This window comes from Saccopteryx bilineata, chromosome 2, assembly GCF_036850765.1.
Source record: "Saccopteryx bilineata isolate mSacBil1 chromosome 2, mSacBil1_pri_phased_curated, whole genome shotgun sequence".
NCBI classification, from domain to species: Eukaryota; Metazoa; Chordata; class Mammalia; order Chiroptera; family Emballonuridae; genus Saccopteryx; species Saccopteryx bilineata.
Window position 1 is genome coordinate 352,763,465 of NC_089491.1, and position 17,066 is coordinate 352,780,530.

The 17,066-nt window shown below is 38.9% G+C and overlaps 1 protein-coding gene across 4 annotated transcripts in view; it reads left to right on the forward strand.

Moving 5' to 3' along the window:
- Positions 1–17,066, forward strand: part of USP32 (ubiquitin specific peptidase 32) — a 174,487-nt gene that overhangs the window by 65,573 nt on the left and 91,848 nt on the right. For all 4 annotated transcript variants that reach the window (XM_066262748.1, XM_066262749.1, XM_066262750.1 and 1 more), the window contains exons 4-7: positions 1,112–1,230; positions 5,611–5,770; positions 12,585–12,716; positions 14,406–14,513. In XM_066262748.1, coding sequence (XP_066118845.1) covers positions 1,112–1,230; positions 5,611–5,770; positions 12,585–12,716; positions 14,406–14,513 — 519 coding nt within the window. The remainder of the gene's footprint in view (positions 1–1,111; positions 1,231–5,610; positions 5,771–12,584; positions 12,717–14,405; positions 14,514–17,066) is intronic.

Here is a 17,066-nt window from a genome sequence, read left to right on the forward strand (position 1 = left end):
TTATGATATTTCTGTATCTCCTTAAACATATTTTTATTTTTTTGACAGACAGAGAGAGAGACAGAGAAAGGAACAGATAGGGACAAAGAGACAGGAAGGCAGAGAGATAAGAAGCGTCAATTCTTTGTTGTGGCTCCTTAGTTGTTCATTGGTTGTTTTCTAATATGTGCCGTGACCGGGAGGCTATAGCAGAGCAAGTGACCTGTTGCTCAAGTCAGTGACGTTGAGCTTCAAGCCAGCAACCTTGGGCTTCAAGCCAGCGACCTTTGGGCTCAAGCCAGCAACTATAGGATCATGTCTATGATCCCATGCTCAAGCTAGCGACCCCGCAGTCAGGCTGTTGAACCCACTCTCAAGCCGACAACCTCAGGGCTCAAACCTGGGTCCTCTGTGTCTCACTCTGATGCTCTATCCACTGCACCACCGCCTAGTCAGGCTCCTTAAACATATCCACAACTGTTTTGCAGATTTTAAACTTTTTGAATAAATGATATATTATACAGACTATTTTGCAATTGGCCTTCTCCTTGAATATTTTTGGTATTTATACATCTTGAAACACTTAGTTCCTTTATTCTGTTATATAGTATTTTGTTGTGTGTATGTTTATTTGTATCTCACTTTACCTATTTGCTTGTTTGTAGACATCTTTTTTCCTCCTAAATTCTGCTATTATAAATGATACTCCAGTGAACACTGTTCATGGATGAGCACATGTATGCGAGTTTCTCAGTGGTAGAAGTAGAGTTACCTAGACCTTGAATTTCTAACATACATCTTCACCTTTACTAGATTTTGGCAAGTGATTCTGTAAAGTGGTGGCAGTAAATCATACTCTCATTAACAATGTATATGTTTCAGTTTCTCCACATTATTCCTAACTCTTTGTATTGTTACTCCTAAACATTTTTGCAAATTTAGTAGATTTGAGAAGATACCACATTGCTGTTTTCATTTGTATTGCTAGGGTTTTTTGAGAAATAAATTATGTGTTTATGAAGTGCTTGGAACTAGTTATCACTCAATAATTGTTACTTTTCTCTTTCCTCCCTACTTATGCCAGGGCATATTTAATCTATGATAAGATTAATATATTTTTCCTTTCTCCAAGACATTTTTAGTCTTTTTGCAAGTGAATCCGGAAGCTATGTTACACGGGAAGAAATGGAAAGAATGCTCCATGTGGTGGATGGTAAAGTCCCAGACACACTCAGGAAGTGTTTCTCAGAGGTATATTTAAAGATTTACATTTTATCCCTACCTGTTGACAAAGTGTTGGCTCTTAGTTGTATATTGAGTTTAGCTATAATGAATGGATGCTTATGTACAGCATATTCTTGACATTTTTGAATTTAACATTTGATGTTTCAACTATGTTTTGTACTCAAAGGTCCGTGACACTTACTATTGTTACATTGCTGAATTTGAAACTTTCTGGTTCTACTGTAAAGGCAGCTGTCCACATTTACAGTATAATGAAACATACTTCCATACTCTCACACCAACACACATATATTACACATTCAAGTGGAGTTGTCAGCTATGCTTTTGACATAATAAGTTGGAGTTCAGGGGAAAGGGTTTGTTGGCTTACAGATAGAATACAGATTGGAAGACCGAGTCCTGTATTCCAATGTTTAGAGGTTTGCAAGATGAAGAAGAATCCAAAACAGGAGCCTAAGGAAGAGCCTGTGAGGAGAAACAAAAGTGAATAGCATCCTGGAAGCCAAGTGATAAAAATGTTTTAAGAGGAAGGAATGTTTAACAATGTCAAATAAACTGAAAGGTCAAGTCATTTGATCTCTTGATCACTGGGAAATGACCATTAAGTTTGGCAATGTGGAGTGTTGGTCATTGGTGTGGGTCCTAGAGAGTTAAAAAATCACTGGTAATAAAAACTCAACAATGTAAATGGTCTAATTTTATCTGATGTAGTTACCTGCTGTAATTTCTTAGTCATATGTCTAATTGTATCCAACAATTTAGCTTTTCAAATTACCATGTTTCAATATCAGTTTAATAAGCTTATTTGGACCTCCCATAACAATGCTTTGTAGTGTTTTTTGTACTCCTAAAAATAAAGAAACCCAAAACTATAAAAAGAAGCACTTTAGCTATAACATAGGGACCACGCATCTAGATTTAAGTGACATGAAATGGGTCTCTGCTTTTTCTGTGTTGGCTTTATTAGCCTTGACAGATGTATTATAAAGAAAATCCACATAGGAGTTGTATCGTTTTTTTCTACCTTAATATATTTTTTTTCTTTTGTATTTTTCTGAAGCTGGAAACGGGGAGAGACAGTCAGACAGACTCCCGCATGCGCCCGCCTGGGATTCACCCGGCAAGCCCACCAGGGGCGACGCTCTGCCCACCAGGGGGCGATGCTCTGCCCCTTCGGGGTGTTGCTCTGCCGCAACCAGAGCCACTCTAGCGCCTGGGGCAGAGGCCAAGGAGCCATCCCCAGTGCCCGGGCCATCTTTGCTCCAATAGAGCCTTGGCTGCGGGAGGGGAAGAGAGAGACAGAGAGGAAGGAGGGGCTGGGGGTGGAGAAGCAAATGGGCGCTTCTCCTATGTGCCTTGGCCGGGAATCGAACCCGGGTCCCCTGCACACCAGGCCGACGCTCTACCGCTGAGCCAACCAGCCAGGGCCTCTACCTTAATATTTTTTTGATAGTTGATTTTTAAAGTGGAAATTCATGTTTTATATTGTTCTTTAAATATGTGTCTGTTTTGGGTTCCAGGCAGATTTAATTGACTTTTATAACATTGGAAATTTTTTCCTAGATTACTCTAATAACAGTTTATAAAAGGCTACATCTTTTGCTTCCTTTTTTAGAAAAGATTCATGAGAAACATATAAAGTCAGATTTGACAGATGGGATTTTGGTGCTACCAGTTATATGGAGTAATCCTGATGGGGTGGTGGATGTCAGAGGTTAGTTTATATTTCACTGAGTTGGACAGGCAGTGCGGTATATGGCTTAGGCACAGAAACTTTGGAGCCTGTACTACCTGGGTTCAGTCTTATCCCTGCCGCTGTATAATCTTGGACAGATTACGTAAATTTTTGGTGCCTCTGTTTTCTCATGTGTAAAATGGGGATGATACTCCTATCGAGGGTTGCTTTAAAGATTAATATAAAATGTTTAGAATCAGGGAATTGTATGAATTAACTATATGTGAAGGTGGTAGAAGTACCTATTATAATTGGCAGCTTTTTTCTTTCTTAGGGTACATAAAGTGCATCTTATAACAACATTTGAGCTGCCAGTTGTTATTGAAGGATATTGATTTTAAGACTTCTTCCGATGTCAGAGATGTTGACGTGTAAAAATGAGCATCAGCTTGTGGACTTTATACTGCTAACACTCTTTCTAGACTAAACATGGGGTAGAGAAAAATATGATTATGATCCAAATGTCTAAACATTTTGACAGTGTCTTCACATGTCCCTGAATGGGCAGATCTGAATGTCATATTCTTCCATTCAGAAAAACAACTGTCTTTGTTGTCTTTTTTTTTTTTTTTTTGTATTTTTGTATATTTCTGAAGTTGGAAATGTGGAGGCAGTCAGACAGACTCCCGCATGCGCCTGACCGGGATCCACCCAGCATGCCCACCAGGGGGCGATGCTCTGCCCATCTGGGGCGTTGCTCTGCCGCAGCCAGAGCCATTCTAGCACCTGAGGCAGAGGCCATAGAGCCATCCTCAGCGCCTGGGCCAACTTTGCTCCAATGGAGCCTTGGCTGTGGGAGGGGAAGAGAGAGACAGAGAGGAAGGAGAGGGGGAGGGGTGGAGAAGCAGATGGGCGCTTCTCCTCTGTGCCCTGGCCGGGAATCAAACCCGGGTTTCCTGCACGCCAGGCTTACACTCTACCACTGAGCCAACCGGCCAGGGCCTGTCATTGTTGTCTTGGGTGTTTGGGTCATACTGTTGAATGTTTGAAAACTACTAGGCTAAGCATTAGTAAGATATTATTAAACAATGTAGAAATTATTTCTACCATATCTCTTTTTGGATTAGAGCTATTAGGCTCCAGAATGCCATTCTTCATTGTATTTTCATGTGAGTTCTGTCTCCCTTTTTCTCATAGCAATATCTCGCCCTCACTCAACCTCTAGGTCCTTTTGCCTCCCAAAGAGATTGACTTGCATGGCCATGTATGTGATGTTCTTTTTCAGCCTGGATACTATTTTCTCCAGAGATTTAGTAAGACAAAGAAAGATTTAGCAAGGAAAGAAAGCAAAAAAATAGAAATCTACTTGTTTCCTTTTGTATTCTAGTTGGCTTACAAATACATGTTTTTATTGATGCCTTCTGATTCAGGACTTTTGGATAGGTTTCATTTATTTTTATTAAAAAAATTTTTTTAATGATTTTATTTATTTTAGGGGGGAGGAAGGGAGAGAGAGAGAGGGAGAGAGGGAAGGAGAGGAGAGAGTAGGAGGAAGGAGCAGGAAGCATCAACTCCCATATGTGCCTTGACCAGGCAAGCCCCAGATTTCAAACCAGCAACCTCAGTGTTCCAGGTCAACACTTTATCCAATGTGCCACTACAGGTCAGGCATAGTTTTTAATTGCCAATGAGATTTTAAAGAACACTTAAATTTCATACATATTTAATTAAAATATGCTGATTCTGACAGGTTGAGGTGCTAAAGAAAAGGGATAAGGCAAGTGAAAAATTGGATTTATTAAATATTAAAAGAAATGCGTTTACTGATTTCAGAATATACAGTGTGTCCGTAAAGTCATGGTGCACTTTTGACCGGTCACAGGAAAGCAACAAAAGACAATAGAAATGTGAAATCTGCACCAAATAAAAGGAAAACTCGCCCAGTTTCATACCTATTCAGTGAAGTTAGATGTGGGCTCACACACAGATTTTTTAGGGCTCCTTAGGTAGCTATCCCGTATAGCCTCTACAGACTCGTCACTGACTGATGGCCTACCAGAACGGGGTTTCCCCACCAAACTGCCGGTTTCCTTCAACTGCTTATCCCACCGAATAATGTTATTCCTATGTGGTGGCACTTTGTTATAAACGCACCGATATTCATGTTGCACTTTGGTCACAGATTCGAATTTAGTGAGCCACAGAACACACTGAACTTTCCTCTGTACCGTCCATATCTCGACTGGCATGGCCATGGGCTGCTCTGCTGTATACACGGTGTTACGTCATCATCTACGCATGCGCACATGCTGCCACATCATCCTACAGAAACTGGGAGGGTTTTCCTTTTATTTGGTGTAGATTTCACATTTATATCGTCTTTTGCTGCTTTCCTGTGACCAGTCAAAAGTGCACCATGACTTTATGGACACACTGTACTTTAGCAAATAAAATGTGGCTTATTAGTAGCAATGTACTGCTTTAATGAATTGATGAAATAAGTTGCAATTAGCATATAGATTTCATGCAAATGGAAGTTCTGAAGTACAATTTTTTTGAAACTAGGTTGATTTCCAAGATTACAGCCATTAGTATTATTTAGATAATTCTTCCTTTGTAGGTAAATGTCAACTAATTGCAAATTTCAAGTTTTAAGTGTTCCAAGTACAATACTTTAAATTTTGATTAAACAAATGTTTTCTTAATTTTAGGGTGAAAAGGTAAACTATGAAAAATTTAGAAATTGGCTTTTTCTAAACAAAGAAGCGTTTACTTTCTCTCGTTGGCTACTCTCTGGAGGTGTTTATGTGACCCTCACTGATGATAGTGATACTCCCACTTTCTACCAAACTTTGGCTGGAGTCACACATTGTAAGTAATCAACATTTCATTGTTTTTGGTTCACTTTTTAATACAGTGCCTGGTAAAATATGATAATATGCCTGAAAAGAAATTTATTGTCAGTAGTTTTTTCTTTTAGAGCTGAATAAAATGAAATGCTGTAGCATTAAATACTTAGCTGAAAAGGAAAACTCTTTGTTTTGTCTACTCACTGAATACTTTGTACTCCAAATGTGTGGGTTTTCCCCCACACCAAGCAATTCTCCAATGCTTTGCAGGCACCAGCTGGGTGTCCTATAATTCATTTCAGTTTTGACACTATCTACCTAGGGTTAGCATAGACCCCACAGGTTTAGGGCTCAGTCCCACATGATGGCCCCTTCATCCTCCATTTCAGATACCAAGTCCAGGTTGTCACCGTGCTTCTACCAACCAGCTGTAAATTCCTTGGGTTTGATAATTAGCTAGAACAGCTCAGGGAACAGTTATGTTTACTGACTTCTTATTATAATGCACGCTATGAACAGCCAGATGAAGAGATACATACGGCAGGATCTAGAAGGCAGCTTCTGTTTCTTTAGAGCTGGTATATGCCAATCCTGCTGGCATGTGGATATCTTCATCAGTCTTGAAGCTCTCTGAACCACATACTTTGGGGATTTTTATGGAGGCTTCAACACGTAGGCATGATAAATTATTAACTCAGTTTCCAACTATTTTTCTATCCATTTCATTTGTTGTTACCATAAGTTCTGCCTGATAAATTCTGGCATGATTAGGCAATGAACTTCATTCTACTAGTTTTTAGCGCTATTGAACATTCAGTTTTCTTAAAACTCTCCTCTGGCTTTTGAAGCATTGTATGTAGTTTTCTAGTTTTATATTATTTGATTTTCTTTTATTGCTCTCCTTTTGCTGTCTACATTCAAAATGTGAGTTATTTATCCTTCAGCTCTATTTTATTCTTGACAGCGTGCGTGCTTTGCTTCATTATAGCCGTTTCCTTCATGTTTTTGTAGGTGATAACCTAGATGAAGTTTTTTGGTCTTGAGGTATTTCTCACAGTGTATTCTTGTAAATTAATGCGTCCTGGATATATAAAATCTTATTCTCGTATATAAAACCAAATTCATCGTTCCTTGATTTAACCCATCTAAAAGTAAAAAAAGCAAACAACTTGTTCTTTATATCTTTTCTATTTTGGTTAATAGAATTTGCAATTCCAGTAATTCAGTTGGAGATTATCTTTGACTTTTCCTTATCAAACTTCACATTAGGTCCTATCAATCTTAACTCAGTCATATTTCTTTCTCTTTTTTTAAAAAATTTTTATTTATCAATTTCAGTGAGAGAGGAGAGGGGAGAGAGAGACAGAAACATCGATCTTTTCCTGTACATGCCCTGATTGGGGAGTGAACCAGCAACCTCTTGCACTTTGGGATGGTGCTCTAACCAAACCAAGCTATCTGGCCAGGGCAACTTAGTTATAGTTATTGAGTCAATCTTTCTTGCTGACATTATTGTAATAGTTTTCCTTATTTCCTGAATACATGTTAATAGTAGGAAAGAATTAAGGAAAGTTTTTTGTTTTTTGTTTTTCTGAAGCTGGAAACAGGGAGAGACAGTCAGACAGACTCCCGCATGCCCCCGACCGGGATCCACCCGGCACGCCCACCATGGGGCGACGCTCTGCCCATCCTGGGCGTCGCCATGTTGCGACCAGTGCCACTCCAGCGCCTGAGGCAGAGGCCACAGAGCCATCCCCAGCGCCCAGGCCATCTTCTCTCCAATGGAGCCTTGGCTGCGGGAGGGGAAGAGAGAGACAGAGAGGAAAGCGCAGCGGAGGGGTGGAGAAGCAAATGGGCGCTTCTCCTGTGTGCCCTGGCCGGGAATCGAACCTGGGTCCTCCACACGCTAGGCCGACGCTCTACCACTGAGCCAACCGGTCAGGGCAAGGAAAGTTTTATATTTTAGTTTACATTATAGAAATTCATTTCCTTTCTCAGAAATGTTTAATCATTCTTAATTTTCTGTAGAACAAAGTTTAAACTCCTTAATTTTGTTAGCTCTAAAGTCTCTTAGTTTCCTAGTCTTCAATTTCCAAACCCATTTTTTTTCATGTGTGTTTTCTCCTCAAACTGCAGAGCCGTGGTCAATGTTTCATAACTATATCATGAATTTTTATAGCTATCCTGTATATCATCCCTTCTAATATTCCTTCATTTAAAAATGCCTCTGTCTTTCAGCTCTTGACAGTTGAAATACTAATTTGTCATCAAAACTCAGATTCTGCCTCTTTTGTCTTGCCTTCTCCATTTTTCTTCCATTCAGATTACCTTTTCATTTGCATTCCTGCATACTTGACTTTTTTTTTTTTAACGATAGAGAGAAAGAGAGACAGGAAGGGAGAGAGACAAGAAGCATCAATTCTTCGTTGCACCACCTTTGTTGTTCATTTATTACTTATCATATGTGCCTTGACTGGGGGGCTCTAGCTGAGCCAGTGACCTTTGGGCTCAAGTCAGCGACCATGGGGTCATGTCAATGATCTCACGCTCAAGCTGTTGAGCTTCTGCTCAAGCAAATGACCTCAAGGTTTTGAACCTGGGACCGCAGAGTCCCAGGTTGACACTCTATACACTGCACCACTACCTGTCAGGTCTGTACACTTTACATTTTAAAAAAGCAATTAAGATGCTTTTTGCCTTACCTGAGAGTCTTACTGGAAATGGCTTTGTTTCTCCTCAGAAGTTTTAAGTCCCTTGAGTACAGTGCTCATGTCCTACTCATCTTTGAGTTTTTCTTAATGCATTGGACTAACTGCGTGTTATTGTACTTAACTGTGTTGAAAAAATTGCAGCCACCAAAAGTATACATTCTAAATACTGATAAAATTTTTGATTTGCCCAGCAGTGAGCAGAAGATATATGTTGTTTTAGGATTATAGGACTAACTATATACCAAAAAGAAGGACCTAGGTAAATTATATTTGAATAAGCTTTAACAACTTCATAATATGTGAGAGTTTATATAAAGACATACTATGTTATAGGGGGAAATAAATTATGATATTTATAAATTTAAGGAACTTCTGAAGGTCACAAAGTGGTTCTAAGATCTTCCTTCTACAACTTTTGGTTAATTAAATAATGATAGATACAGAAAACTGATTAGCATTACATTAAGGCATAGGAAGGGTCAGCTCTTACCTGACACTGTATACTCGTATTGATCAATGTTATTCCATTAAAGTTAATTTCTAAAGTAAAAAAGAATCTGGATTCTGAGGTAATTAGTGTAGTACTTTTGGTTTATTTTAGGGCCAGAAGTCATTTTGATGATTGTCCTTTTTATGTCTAATTCAACTTTATTTTGCTCTATTTTAGCATTATCTCAACTAAAAATGTTTATTGTTATATTCCCTTGCCACATTTTAGTTTGCAATGTTAAAACTTTCTTTGAATAAGAAAAAAGTACATTAGTGATTCTTAGACCATAAGCCGCTAGTAAGTCTACATGTCTCTCCTTCCTTATCCTCTTATCTGGTTGTAAATGATGTAAGGCTTACTGCTATTTTAAGTACCTCTCAGAAGGTCATTGCTTTTGAAAATATTGCTTCCTTAAAAACGTTGAAGAACTGTGTGACTGTTTGAAAACATTTGGAGATTTTGCTCGGCTTTTTAAAAAAATGATTATCTAATGCTGGTATTAAAGAACTATTTCTGCAGCTGGAGTCTCTGGTAAGGTGGGACTTGATTAGGATTGCCCAAAGTGCAGAATGTTGAGAATATGGTATGCTGCTGTTGTGAACAGAAGCTATTATACCTATAGATAGGTGATAAATTCATTACTACTTAGCTTACAAAGTAAGTTTGTTATTGATTTATGAATTGAAAATAGATCAAGTACTACAATATTACCTCTTTAAGTGAAAATGAGGTTAGTTGCTGTCTCTTCAGAAATTCAGCTTTCAATTCGTTTAAAATGTTTGAGTAATAATAATACAATACAGTACATATAATTTAGCATAGCAGTTTTTGGCAAATATTTGATTAATGAATTGCATTCTATAACCCAAAAATGAACAAGTCACATACTCTTAAAAGGGAGTTCTTAAGTATGGTTTTAATTGGTAACCATGACCAATCTGATCTTTTTTTTCTTCTAAATATGTTTAACTCATCTTTCCATATTTCTATATCAGTAAACAAATTGTATTTTTTAAGGAGATTAATAAACTTAGTCTTCAAAGGTAAAAAATTTGGGACTTAACTGGTGTGATTTCTCTGTGTACTAAGTTAGTATATTATGTAAACATCAGTCAGAAATGCTGAGCATCCATTACACAGGATGGAGTTGAAAGTAGGTTTACAGTTCATATGGAAAATAATACAGTAATTAATAAATAGTAATACAAGAATAAACTTTTGCACACTCACAACTGTAAACCTATTTTTGCCACATTCTGTATACTCAGTACCTAGAAGTATAGAAATAAGAACATACTGTAGTCCCCCCCTTATCTGTAGGGAATACATCTAAGAACCCCAGTGGATTCCCACACTCCAGCTTGTGACCCTACACTGAAGCTGGTGAGCCCACACTCAAGCTGGCAACTTTGGATTTTTGAACCTTGGACCTCAGTATCCCAGACTGACGCTCCATCTACTGCACCACAACTGGTCAGGCTTGGATCACTTTTGAATATTTGTTCCATAATTTTTTTTAAATTTATTGATATTAGAGAGAGAGGCAGGAGGAGAAAGAGAGAGAGAGAGAGACAAACATCGATTTGCTGTTCCGCCCATCCATGCATTCACTGGCTGATTCCTGAATATGCCATGACCTGGATCAAACGTGCAACATTGGCATATCAGGATGATGTTCCAACCAACTGAGCCATCTGGCCAGGGCCATAATTTTTTTTTCTTTTCTTTTTTGAATGTTAGAGTTTGTGCATGTTGTATGGCTAATTGGATTCTGTAGTTTTCCTCCAAAGAAGACAACACAGGGTGTTTTATTTTGATAAGCAGTTACTTAACTTGGATCAGCTTGATATTTCAAGAATTGTTTTTCAAGCTCTGTTGGGGCAAGTCTGGAGTAATCTTTAGAGTTCGTTTATTCCCTACTATTAATTATGACCCTCTTTAGTCTATGAATGCTTCTAGTGTTCAATAAGGCATCTCCTCTCTGACTGGTCAGGACTTAAGCATCTCCTAGCCTAGCCTCAATGAATTTCACTTTGTGCATATAGAGCTTAGTATTCTGCCAACTCAACAAGATTGCTGTGTAAATTTCTGGAACTCTTTCTTTGCATAACTCTTTCTTCTCTAGCACTGTACCCTGAAAATTTCAGCTACCTTAGCCTCCCTGAACTACAACTTCTTAATTCAGTGAAATCTCACTGCCTTCCTCATACCTTGCCAAGGTCTGGAAAGTGACTGCAGGCAGAAAACCAGGGAAAGGGAAGGGCTCATCTTGTTTGCTTTCTAAATCTTACTTTAGTACCTTGAAGGGGGGGAGCACATATAAAATGTAACCATGGTTAGAGCTTATCTGTGATTCTTTAAAAGATACCTTCTGATAAGTGAGGAAAGAAAAATGTTTATGTTTTCATGATGTTCCTATTACTTGTCATATTGTAAATCCTAACTCCTTTATTGTTTATTGACTTTGTTACTTATATCTTTTATCATATTTTTTCCATTTATTGAATAAGTATTGAATTTTTAAGCAGTTACCATATTGACAGGATGAATCAGACATGAATTTTGTTCTTAGAGTGTTTACAGTATAACTAGGAGAGAATATGTATGTATCTTCAAACCTGAGATAAAAATTGAAAATTATGTAAGTACAGATAAAAACGATGTGGAAAGCCAAAAAGAAATGTCTCAGTTCATTTATTTATTTATTTATTTATTATTATTATTATTATTTTTGTATTTTTCTGAAGCTGGAAACGGGGAGGCAGTCAGACAGACTCCCGCATGCGCCCGACCAGGATCCACTCGGCATGTTTGCTCCGATGGAGCCTTGGCTGAGGGAGGGGAAGAGAGAGACAGAGAGGAAGGAGAGGGGGAGAGGTGGAGAAGCAGATGGGTGCTTCTCCTGTGTGCCCTGGCCAGGAATTGAACCCGGGACTTCCGCACGCCAGGCCGACGCTCTACCACTGAGCCAACCAGCCAGGGCGAAATGTCTCAGTTCTTTATTTTACATATTGGATTTAAGCAGTCTACGTAATGGGAAGTTGCAAATATATATATATATATATATATATATATATATTTATTTATTTATTTATTTATTTATTTATTTAAGTGAGAGGAGGGAGACACAGAGACAGACTCCCGCATGTGCACTATCCAAGATCAACCCAGCAACCCCTGTCTGGGGCTGATGCTCTGCCCATCTGGGGCCATGCTTGACAGAGCCATCCTCAGTGCTGGGGCTGATGTGCTCAAATCATCAAACCAGAGCTGCTGGAGGAAAAGGGGGGGGGCAGCGAGGGACGAGGAGAAGCAGAGGGTCGCCTCTTCTGTGTGCCTGACTGAAAATTGAACCTGAGACTTCCACACAGGGTCTCAACGTTCTACTGCTGAACCAACTGGCCAGGGCCTATTTTTTAATTTTAAAGCCTCTTTTATGTTAATTTGAATTGACTTTTCATGCCATTTTAGATACAATGTATTTGTGTTTCAGAGTGTTGTTTTTGATAATGTTTATTTTTAACAATTGAATTGAGAAATTAGATTATATCCTTAGAAGTTATATTGTTAGGATAACTAACTGTGCAGAAGAGAAAGCTAAGAAGTTTTATAATCTTGTTTGATTTGACTCTCAGTGGAGGAATCAGACATCATTGATCTGGAGAAACGTTATTGGTTGCTGAAGGCTCAATCCCGGACTGGACGATTTGATTTAGAGACATTTGGCCCATTGGTTTCACCACCTATTCATCCATCTCTTAGTGAAGGTAGGAGTCATTCTATTTTCTAGAAATATTCTTTGGTAAACAGGCCTGAGACTGTCTCTCATGCCTACCCAGTGCATCTTTTTTTTTTTTTCTTTTTTTTTTTAATTTATTCATTTTTAGAGAGGAGAGAGAGAGGGTGAGAGACAGAGAGAGAGAGAGGAGAGAGAGACAGAGAGAAAGAAGGGGGAGGAGCTGGAAGCATCAACTCCCATATGTGCCTTGACCAGGCAAGCCCAGGGTTTCAAACCGGCGACCTCAGCATTTCCAGGTCAACGCTTTATCCACTGCGCCACCACAGGTTAGGCCTACCCAGTGCATCTTAACTATGAAAGGCTTTAATGTTACAGGTTTGCAAATTTCTTGCAAATAGCAGAGTTTAGTGGGGGTAAAAACTAAAATGGGAATTACGATTATAGTTTTGAACTTGCTTAAATTACTTTAGCTCTCTTCACCTGAATATCCTCATATATAAAATAAGTTTGACCAAGTCAGTGGTTATGAAGCTATACTCCAATGACGTACCTCAGCAGCTGGTGCAAAGATTGGAGTGGTGGCCACTGAATGGGCAGTGCTCCAGGTTTTTACACATAACTTCACCTCTTCATCTGCTTGAGTGTCTCTACTTTTTTTGCTTTCACATAAGAAATTTCCAGTGTTATGTTCATCACCACCATCCCCAAATTAAGAAACCACTGGACTTGACCGTCTCTGAGGTCCTCACTGGCTTTAAACTTTTCATTGCTATGACTTTAAAAAAAATAGGAATACAAAGAATAATTTTGGGTAATATTACAAAAACGTATTTAGAATCTAAATACTTGAATTCGACTTCTTGTTTTGACCCTTTTAACTTCTCTTTCTTTTGGCAACCCCCTTCTGAGTTTTAATTTTGTACTCTTTAAACTGAGGGCATGGAATTAGATTCTTGGAATATATAATGGGTATTTTCCACATTCCTAGAGTACTTCAAAAGTACTTGTTAGGGGAGCCAGAAAAGATAAGGCTATGGGCTTTCACATACTTTAACAGTGCATTTGTATTTTTACCTTTTTAATATTGGAGATTTATAAATCATTTTATTTGAAGATAAAATCATTTTATTTCCTTTTTTTGTTTGTCACAGAGACAGAGAGAGGGACAGATAGGGACAGACAGACAGGAAGGGAGAGAGATGAGAAGCATTAATTCTTCATTGTGGCACCTTAGTTCATTGATTGCTTTCTTATATTTGCCTTGACGGGGGGGCTACATCAAACCAAATAACCCCTTGCTCAAGCCAGCGACCTTGGGCTAAAAGCTGGTGATCCTTGCTCAAACCAGATGAGCCCACGCTCAAGCTGGTGACCTCGGGGTTTCAAACCTGGGTCCTCTGTGTCCCAGTCCAATGCTCTATCCACTGTGCCCACTACCTGATGGTTAGGCATTTTTCTATTTTTTACAAAATATTTGAAAGCCAGAGGATTGAATTAAAAATCCCCCTTTTATCTGAAATTTAAAATATTTATTTATAAAGTATTAAGTAGTTATAGTTACACCACAAGAAAAATTTTTTCTGAAACAATGGGAACTACTGATAAAATCTTAAAAAAAAACCCAAACATTTGGCCAGTTTATGAGAGACATGCCTTCTTTTATAAACATTAGGAAGTTTGGTTGCTGTGGTTTATGGTGTCTTTTCCTATTTTACAGGTTTGTTTAATGCTTTTGATGAAAATCGTGATAATCACATAGATTTTAAGGAGATATCCTGTGGGTTGTCAGCCTGTTGCAGGGGACCCCTGGCTGAAAGACAAAAATGTAAGTGATGTTAAACATTGTCACAAGATTTGCAAAGTATACATTGAAAAAATTAGCATTCATTTATGTAAAATCATCTGTGGATTAAGTCATGAATTTTCATCACTTTGTCAGATTGACATTAGCAATCTCATGTTGAGGTTTTACTGGTGCTAGTCTAAAAATTCAATCATCTATTCCTTTTCACTGTGGAGTCGTTTTGTATCTTTGAATTTGTATCTGATGAATTTACAGTTTATGATAAATAAAATATATAAGCCATAATATATTTGAAAATGTTAAGCATTCAGAAAATATTTGCTGGTAGTCCATATAGAGAATTCAGTGCATTGCATAATTTGAAATACAGCTCATTTTCTGTGACTTGTATATATTATTATTTTATTAGCAAAGTGAAATTTATGATCAAAATATAATTTTATTAAATACTAAAATGGTCTTTTAAATCTAGTTAAAATGTTATAGTATCATTTATAAGCATATTACATTATTAAACCTTAACCATATTTGAGAAAAAGCAGCAGTTTACATTTAGTTGTTATCTAGTTTTGATATGTTTACTAAAGTTACTATCTTTGTGTATTTCTAAAATACAGCTCATAAATATTGCCTGTTTTGAGTGTGCATTTTGAATATTTTGACCTTTAGTTATATTATACTAAAATGATGTACTCAATTTAGTAGCATGATTATTATGGAGGTGTATGAAATTGGTTATTATTTAATCTTAAAAGTTCATCTTTTGGCCCTGGCCAGTTGGCTCAGTGGTAGAGCATCGGCCTGGCGTGCAGAAGTCCCGGGTTCGATTCCCAGCCAGGGCACACAGGCGCCCATCTGCTTCTCCACCCCTCCCCCTCTCCTTCCTCTCTGTCTCTCTCTTCCCCTCCTGCAGCTAAGGCTCCATTAGAGCAGAGATGGCCCGGGCGCTGGGGATGGCTCTGTGGCCTCTGCCTCAGGCACTAGAGTGGCTCTGGTCGCAACATAGCGACGCCCAGGATGGGCAGAGCATCGCCCCCTGTTGGGCAGAGCTTCGCCCCTGGTGGGCGTGCCGGGTGGATCCCGGTTGGGCGCATGCGGGAGTCTGTCTGACTGTCTCTCCCCATTTCCAGCTTCAGAAAAATACAAAAAAAAAAAGTTCATCTTTTTTCCATGATGATATACCATTAATTCAAACTGGATTTATGATGGATTATATGCTCCCATTAAAGTTATAATATTAAATAAGGAGGCTGAAATTTTTGCTTCTCACTCAATTATTGACTTAAAATTTTTTTTAAAATCTTTTTTAATGATGTACTAATGGAAGTTAACAAACTAGAGTGATTTATTTGGCATTAATTGGCAAAGTGCTTGTATTTCTAATTCTAGTACATTGTGTAAACTTCATTGGAGAGTTGGAATTGTTCTTTAGCAAAACATTGAGTGTGTCACCTGACCAAGATGGTGATACAGTGGATAGAGCGTCAATCTGGGATGCTGAGGACCCAGATTCGAAACCCTGAGGTCTCCAGCTTGAGCACAGGCTCACCAGCTTGAGCATGAGGTCATCAACATGACCCCCTGGTTGCTAGTTTGAGCCCAGAAGTCTCTGACTTGAGCAAGGGGTCACTGGCTCTGCTGGAGCCTCCCCCTGTTAAGGCATTTATGAGAAGCAATCAGTAAACAAATAAGAGTGCCACAACTACAAGTTGATGCTTCTCATCTCTGTTCCTTCCTATCTGTTCTTCTGTCTCTCTCACTAAAAAATAAAAAAACAAACAAACAAAAAAAAACATTTGAGTGCAATGGAGAGGCAAAATAGAAGCAGGCTATTTTAATACCGGCTTGTTACTGATTCTTAATGTAGATGTATGTCAACATTAAAGAATCAACTCTTGGCCCTGGCCGGTTGGCTCAGTGGTAGAGCGTTGGCCTGGCATGCAGGAGTCCTGGGTTCGATTCCCGGCCAGGGCACACAGTAGAAGCGCCCATCTGCTTCTCCACCCCTCCCCCTCTCCTTCCTCTATGTCTCTCTCTTCCCCTCACGCAGCCAAGGCTCCATTGGAGCAAAGTTGGCCCGGGCGCTGAGGATGGCTCTGTGGCCTCTGCCTCAGGCGCTAGAATGGCTCTGGTTGCAACAGAGCGATGCCCCAGATGGGCAGAGCATCGTCTCTGGTGGGCATGCCGGGTGGATCCCCGTCAGGCGCATGCGGGAGTCTGTCTGACTGCCTTCCGGTTTCCAACTTCAGAAAAAAAAGGAAAAAAAAAGAATCAACTCTTCAGTTATCAGTTTTAAATATTATAAATTAATTAAGGGCTTGAACCTCAAAACCTGTGAGGTATTGTAATATTTATTGGCCCTTATTTTTGTTTTTTATTTTGTTTTCAAGGAATTTAACTCTGATTTGAGGGAAAGATAGGGCTCCTCAGCCTGGATAATAATTTTAAAAAATATTTTATTTATTCATTTTTTTGGTGGGGGGAAAGGAGGGAGGAGCATGAAGCATCAACTCTGATATGTGCCTGACCAGGCAAGCCCAGGGCCCCAAACTGGTATCAGTGGTCCAGGTCTAT